The sequence below is a fragment of the Ptychodera flava genome, chromosome 6 (assembly GCF_041260155.1).
Source record: "Ptychodera flava strain L36383 chromosome 6, AS_Pfla_20210202, whole genome shotgun sequence".
Classification (NCBI taxonomy): domain Eukaryota; kingdom Metazoa; phylum Hemichordata; class Enteropneusta; family Ptychoderidae; genus Ptychodera; species Ptychodera flava.
The window spans coordinates 8,077,579-8,085,737 of record NC_091933.1 but is presented as its reverse complement, the minus strand read 5'-3'; the positions used below and the strand labels follow the sequence as shown (position 1 = coordinate 8,085,737).

Here is an 8,159-nt window from a genome sequence, read left to right as displayed (position 1 = left end):
CATGAATATTTTTTATTATGAACTGGGAATCGCTTGAAGTTTAATCGAGGAAAGTTCGAGAAAAAGTGTAAAACTATAACGTTTCAAAGCGCGTATACTATCTGAACAAATATACTACGTCAATTAAGGCCTATAGGCTGCTACTAATTTCATTATTTTCATGATTTCATTTTCAACTTGTTCCGGCATTGTGTTCTTTCTACTTTGTAATGCGACAAGAATATTTTAAATGATGAGAAATTTGAATTACCGTTTCAATGTACTTGCCTGTTTTGTCACAAATGGATGTTGTTAAAATGCATAAAGACGCTTCTGAATGAGCACTAAGCGATACGGGTTATAACACATTTCAACAGATGGACTACAGTTCGTTTAAGCGATCGTGCACTGGACATTAAATGTTATCCATCTGTCATTCTGTCTAAGTTTATGCTTGGCAAAGACGTCTGCAATTTATTTCAGTCATTTCTTCATGGGCATACTAAGCACAACAATTAAGCACAACTGTCTATTTTTCATATATATTTAATATTTCATTCCGCAACAGTTTTCATGTCATTTGTCAAATATACAAAACACTTATTTTAAAATCGTATCAGGAAAACGTCTCTTTCGTTATGTTCAAGACACAGCAGAAAAAAAAATGTCAACACAGTCTCCAAAATTCAAAACCTGTCTTAAAGAATATCATGTGGATAGTTTGTCGTGAATTTATGGCAACCTCTGAATACAATGAAGATTAAACTGGTATATACATGTAATATGGTTTTCTTTAAGAATTTATCTTCGCCAAGGCTTTCTCAGGTATATCAAACACAGACGGTGTAGATACATAACACGACTGGAACTAATTTTTGAGAATTTGGTCTTTATATTGTTCAAATTTCTCAAAGTGTTAGGTGCCCTATAGCTGAATATTCCAATGTTACAAATTACTCACATAAAGGTGTATAACCTGAAAAGAAACAGCAGATGAGCTAACTTTTTCAGATTGAACCGACATTACTTTACCATCCAATTATCCAAATTAGTTCCGATCGTGTTACATGTAGCATTATCTTAACACATGTAAATACAAATCTGAATATAATAACAAATGATAATAGCAAACGCGTTTTTTTTTGATAAATATAATAATTATGCATTGGTATCTTTAAGCTGTAAGCGCACGGAGTTACTGTCGTAATTTGATTCTTATACACTTCATTAAAGTTGACAACCCATTTTTATTGCAGTGTAAGCAAATTTCACTGTCTTGCATGTACAATGTTATATCTCTTTTCCTAAGTCAGAAATGGAACCATTTTTTCATAATACTTTTAGTGAGGTTTGTATCGAGAAAAGTTTTACATATCTATGCTGAAATAGAATGACAATGTTTACTTTCTGTAAGGCTGAAATTTATCACAAAACAGTAAAAACTCCATAAGATCAAAGGAGCAGCACGTAATACCATGCGATATATCTCAGAAGAAGGTTAGGATCTGTCAATTTTTTTCTATCACATTTCTTATAAATCCGTCCAGTGCTATAGTAATACTTCATCTTGAAAAATTGCAGTGCCCAAGAGAAAAGAGAGCAAAAGGTATTCATTGATGTCAGTGGCATTCTCAGTTCAGACATACTACTACCACCGTCCCTCCACACAGGGCTGACTGACAGAAACTCGTATATACCAGAACCTAAGATTCAGTGAAGTGACCTATACGAGGAAAGAAGAGTAAGGTACACAGTCATGCGATTACTGGTCGTCGAAAACTTGTGCCTAAAATACATATAACCATAAAAAAGCAAGATTGTATGGGCTATGATTGGATAAAAATCTACGTGACATCGGAGGTAACCATAAAGCCCTTAGTTATTGATCCACAACTCAGAGCATTAAAACGCCAGCGTCTAAACCGGTTTAAAGCAAAAGTTGTCTGGCGTCGAAAAATCGACATTTGCTCTTTCGTCCAATGTATTGTTCTCTTGCCAACATGCTCACACCGTGGAGAGAGAGTAAAATTTCAGTTTTCGAAGCGATGACGATATTGTCGCTCGAATCAATAAAAATAAGCATTGCCAATCAATATCGTAAGTTTCAAATAAAATATGTGAACACCATCGCTACCAAAACACAAACTCTAGGCAATTGGAATCAAGAAAGCATCCCGGGATTTCAAGTAATATTTGTTTCTGTCATGGTTGCAAGCATTAAGCTACGTTTGTACCGTATCTTGATAAATTCGAACAAAGAGAACAGAGGGATCAGGGTATGAATATATGTATATTGACCGAATCTGACGTAAAGCGTTAAAAGCATGAATTTTCCAAACTTTTGTTTTGTCTACAAAATACGGTTTCTAACCCGACTCTAATGCGTCTATTCAACGTTGTCCGGTCTCCTTGTAATGTCCTGCAGTGTTACAGGCGACGATTAAAATTTGAATTCCTATGTCAATAATAACATGGCATATTTTGTACGATGTGTTTTCTTGGCAATGTTGTTAATTTCTCTTTAAACGTATTTTAGGTAGAATAATAACAATTCTTTATAGTAAAATTAGAGAAACGTCATCTAAAAACAGCTATCTGTCCTTCAAGAGTATGATCTCACATTATACTGCTGAAAATTTCAAGGAATAGCAAACCCTTGTATTTTCATTTTTTTCTTGTCTTATTCTGTTTTACAGAAATCCACGCTTAACACTTTCGCCGGGATCCTGTGTTCCACCGGTCACCGGGTGTTGAAGCTGGCCGGGCATTGCATCACCAACAGTGATGTGGGGCCTTGTCCAGCATTTACAGCATTTGCAGGGGATAAAAACTCATTACTATAGAATGAATGGTGATATTTTTCAGGATAATTATTTCTACAAATGATTGTAATTCAAAAGTTTAAGGACAAAATCTTCGGTTTTTTCTTCATTTCAATGAAAAGGTCGAATTAACTCAGCAAGTACGATGGACGAAAACAATTTGTAGATGAGGGACCATAAATATCATTGATTCTCCTTTATTTCCAAAATGTTTGAACTGAGAACGTATGCTCATAACCAGTTGTATTGGTCACGATCAAAACATCCATGCTCTCAAATCTTTTGAAATTTGAAGGCAGAAAGAATCTCAATAGTAAGAATAAAAATCGAATGAGTCATCTTTTGATCAGGCATATACCTACAAGCTCTGCCATTGATCATTTATCATTGTGTAGGAACTGAAACTTTGAAGTCGACAAATGGTCACGGTTAATTTACAACTTTAGCATGTCATCCATGTGTTTCTTTCTGGTGTAATGAGTGTTGCTTTAAACTCATACTGACTTATTAATGTGTTAAGAAAGGCTTTTGGCATTTATTTGCAAGCTTCTGGAACATCACTTTGAGAATTTTTTGGAGAAACTTTTCCATTGGATAATGGTATGTCACAAGTTTCTCTAGGCGTCTCCTTTGAAGGGCCAATATAAGATAAGATAACAGGCAAAAGCAACAATGCGTGGCCAAGAGAAAACAAGATGACTAAAAAACATTATCGAAAGAATGATATGAAAACATATGATTCCGAAAAAATGAGACTGATTATTCCGACAAAGGAAGAAATACCGGCGTTTAAGACCGGCACACCTGCACGAGACAAAGCGACGGCGACACTTCGTTTCTGTTAATGCCCTCTGCTTTCATGAAAGCGTGGCATATGTGGGAAGAAAAATCCACCGAGAAGCCTACACACATTATCAAATTGATCATTGTGATTGAACTGAGGGAAAGCTCCCAGAAGTGCATGTAACCTAAAACGCCCACTAGAATACTGACGACAGACGTGGTCAAATAAATCACGAGTAAGATATTTGGAATGAATACCAGACAAACGACGAAACACGAAATGACCGCCATAGCTAATGTCAACAGCGTGCTAGGTTTAACCTGAACATACTGTTCGTAATATATAAAGGCGCCTGTGTAGGCAAACACTGGCAATTGTGACCCAGAGGCAATTTCCCTGGCTCTCAGCATCATCTGTCCTTCCAGTTGTGTACTGCCTAACCCTTCAGCTTGCACGTAAACTCTAGATGCGATTATATCATCATCGACTATGCTCAAGTCTCCCTTAAACATTGCGTTGTTTGAGAGAAACTCGTTTGCAGGGCATCTAAGAAGCTGGCTTTGTCGGACGGAAGGGTCCCGTTCATTGAACTTGAAAACGCATCTAGCCATGATAACCTGAAATCGTCTTTGAAGAATTCATCTTCATTGAAATCAACGAGTAATTTGTTTATCTGTTGTTGGACGTCTGTCGTCCAATACTCTACAGGCCCATCTATCACATTGTAAACTACGGCTCCTTCAGTGAAATACTCCGCCTGAATATGTAAGTATGTGTAAAGGTACGAACTCGGTGGAACTAGATTATTGAGAAGTAAGCCTTCCTGTAGTAGAGTACAACCCCATATAGCTACACCCAAGTACGCCGCAAATATGATCAAAATACAAATCTTTACTGGTGTGTATAAGACCATCTTTGGGAGATATTTCTTTGGAATTCGTTCAAAAACCGTCTCTTCATCACCGTCGCTCTTTTTACCCCTACAACAGCATATGTAAAGAGATGACCTCTCCTCTGTGGTGAGTTCATCATCTGACGGTACGATTTGGCAGGTTATGCAGTGACGGTTGTCTGCTACGCGCCGGTTGTGCAATTCGAGGTTACCGCCGAAGAACATCATCTGCATCAGGTAACACCAAACTACGGCACAAGCTGTAATCAGAAGTAAAATGGGCCGTTCAATTACTAATATTACAATAGTAACATATCGTAGTGCGTCTGTACCAAAAACTAATTCTGTTTTTAAATTTCGGAGGCTAGTATAGTCAGAGACGATGTTTCTACAAAGAATAAAAATATGTCCTGACATTAAAATACATTCAGTTCTTCATGATTTGAAGTCATGAGAAGACAGTGATCCTGAGACGTTCAATTAAAACTATCCGACGAAAATGTGCAAAAAAGAAGACGTTTTAGTGAAAATTTGGCACTGAATATTGGTGTGTACATTATGAACCTACGACTAAATATCAAGTTTACGGTTTATTTAACACGGGACAAACATGACACTTAAATATATATACTCGTTTGAAGCGTTTTGTGAGAAGTTGAAAAATGTGTAAAAAGTTGCAGGATGAAGAATGACGACGATATCGCAATGAAGTCGGACAACAACGGACACTCGCATATTCAACAAGCTCCTCGTCCTTGTCAGTGTAGTATGAATAAACTTGGTTTAATTCAGTTGCCAATCCCTTAAGTTTCACTCACCCGTATAAATGCAAAAATTCGCACGCTTGGAAATACATTAGCAGCTCCAATGCTAAATGCCAGGGCATCAGTCAGTGACGTAATTGTAATGGAGACACCGATGACACCAAAGGCTTTCGATACACGCTCCGTTGTAGCTGCTTGCTTGCTTTCAAGCCATCCGGCCATTATCAGAAACATATCGTCGACACCGATTGCTGTAACGATAAAAAGTACAATTTATAACAATACAGACCCTGCATAAACATAGACATTGATGCCCTGATCAACGTTTCTGAAAGATGAAATTCTACATCTACTTATAATTCTTGCTTTGAATCCTTAAATGACTTTCCGTAGAAGTTTGTAAAGTGCTATTCATATATCAGCCGGACATCTTTATTTGAGACGTTATGGAAATTTACACTTATTTTGCTGGTATCGTCTCTCATTATAGGGAAAACTTACATTCTAGCCAAAAATTAAGAAAATGTGGGTGTCTTACCAATGATCAAAAACGGCATAACGCCAACAATGTTGATGTTCGGCACACGTATGTAACCACAAAATCCGAATGAAGCCAAAATGCGAAGGCTGCAGCAAGGACACCGATGCTGGATAGTAATACTCTGGTAGTGATGCAGTTAAGTGTCGAACATACAATATTTGCATAGGTAATCATTAGAACAAAAGTAATGACAAAAAAGATGATGTCAGCATCTGTGCCTTCATCGAGTTCGTAGTTGAGACTCTCAGACACAGAATAGTAAAACTGTGAAAAATTTGTCTCTACTGTGCTCATCTTATCAAGGAAAGCTCTTTCCCACATAAGCCCGATGCGTCTGATATCATCGCCTTCCATCAAGTGGTAACGTATTCTGAGCACATCAGCGCCGATGACGTAGTTTCCATCTTCACTGAGAGTTTCACCGCCGAGAAGACTTGGTAAAGATATAGGCTCCCCATTAACGCCTATTGCAATGGGATAGGGTATCGGTTCTGACAGAAATGTGTCCACGTCCGTGCCATTGATGAGATTCAAAATGCCAGAGACAACACAGTCACCAGTTCTGCGGGCGCATAGGTCGTCGTACGTGTACAGTTCACCATCGACAGTCTCTGTGACTCCAGTGATGATCTTGTCAAGAATGAGAAGTTCTTCCAGAATCGGGGCGGTTAAAACATTCTCATGCTGATTTGGTGGTAGAACGTAAATTTCAGCGTAAACGCCGAGAGTCGCCATTTGATGAGCATAGAAATCTGTTCCACTTCTGTCTTCAAAAAGTTCTTTGACACGATCTCTGTCCTGATCAGCTTGGCTGTTTTCAGGAGTATAGAGGTATTCCATATCTCTTTCATATTCTTGAAATACTAGTCCGATGCCTAGGATTCCCGTGAGCAGCAATGATGACAATATGAACACCCATGTATGCTTCGAAAGCAAACGCCCATATTTTTCAAAGATAGAAGCGTAAAACGTCTCTGCTTTTTGATAAAGAGCCATTGTACTGTTACTGTGTTAGCTGTCTGATAGAACGTGAAGGCACCGGTCTAGAAGTAATTGTCATCCAAGCAGTAGGCATTGGAAATAAATGGCTTATTTTCATATGGCAGAGCTAGCGGTAACATGAAACCAGCTTAAACTTGTTAATATCTAACCTAATTTAAATTAAAGACCAACGAGGGGGTTTCCCATTTATTCACCGGGTTCATCGTTAAATTAATCAGGGACTAGATATGACACCTGTAGGATCATTTATTTATGTCACTGTGTATAGGATGATGATACTGTGACGAACGGTACCTGGTACAAGTCCATATAAGGATTCAATATATACTCGGTCTTGTCAAGAGGATTTTTCGGCGCTGTATGGATTTGTTGCTGTTGCCCTGCATTACCTGTAATTTATCAGCTTTCTTTCACAAAGCGTCACTTCAAAGTAACCATTTATAATCTAAAATATCTATTTCGGGAATTTCGTGACCTCTACCGTTCTTAGATCAATAGAAAGAAAATTGTGGATGGAATATATTGAAATGAAAGAACGAGTACTAGACGTAAGCTTTGCCGTTGAGAGCACACTTCCATGCTCTATCTTATCTCTTGCTAGGCAATTTGTTATACTTTCAGATAACAGAGACCGTCGTAGATAAAATATTGCAATTTAGATTTTTAAGCATATATAAACGTTAACTGGGCAATTTTGATGAAAAATGTCTGAATGATATTTGACTCACTTAACCTATAAAATTATCCCTACAAAAATCAATGCCATACTATAATTCATGAGTGCATTCTACGATTGTTATCATAGCATAGAATTGAATGATTTTGATGCTCACTATGGTAATATTTAAAATCTCCGTCAGACATAAGTTATGGTTGACCAGAAACGTTTACTCGTCTGATTTATAAAGTAATAAAATTTCTCTAAGCAGTTGAATTTTCAAGAATTTATAAATAGATTGCAAAGCAAAACATGGTCAATACAAAATACAAAGATAGGAAGAGAATTATGCCCGTCCCTCGGGAAAGAACACAAGAAAAACAGGGACAGAACAAAAAGACAAATGCCCAAACTGAAGGGATTGCAATGCCGCAGAAGAGACTAAAGTCGCCTTCTCCGTGAAGTGACGGAAGGAAATACATGGGTAGAGTATAAATAATATTTATACGAGCCGTGATGGTAGCGGTTGATGATGTCCTTGCCAGCACAAGGCAGGAGTCAGAACGAAATATGAAACGACGGTTGTCAGTCACTACGTCCTCCACGAGCCTAGTGAGATGGGAACATGGTCCAGCCAACATGACTCAAGCTAGCTGTAGGTGACGAAAATTAGACAACCAACCTACACAAGCCCTGGGGTAGTGGATGTAGCATAAA

General features: G+C 37.8%; 1 protein-coding gene across 1 annotated transcript; it reads right to left on the bottom strand.

Annotated features, from left to right (window-relative positions):
• Positions 1 to 4,078: 4,078 nt before the first annotated feature.
• On the bottom strand, positions 4,079 to 6,622 carry LOC139136032 (patched domain-containing protein 3-like). Its single transcript, XM_070703852.1, has 3 exons — positions 6,001 to 6,622; positions 5,296 to 5,492; positions 4,079 to 4,705 (listed from the first exon to the last, which is right to left on the bottom strand). The coding sequence occupies exons 1-3, from the start codon at positions 6,620 to 6,622 to the stop codon at positions 4,079 to 4,081; spliced, it is 1,446 nt and encodes a 481-aa protein (XP_070559953.1).
• Between the last annotated feature and the right edge of the window lie 1,537 nt (positions 6,623 to 8,159).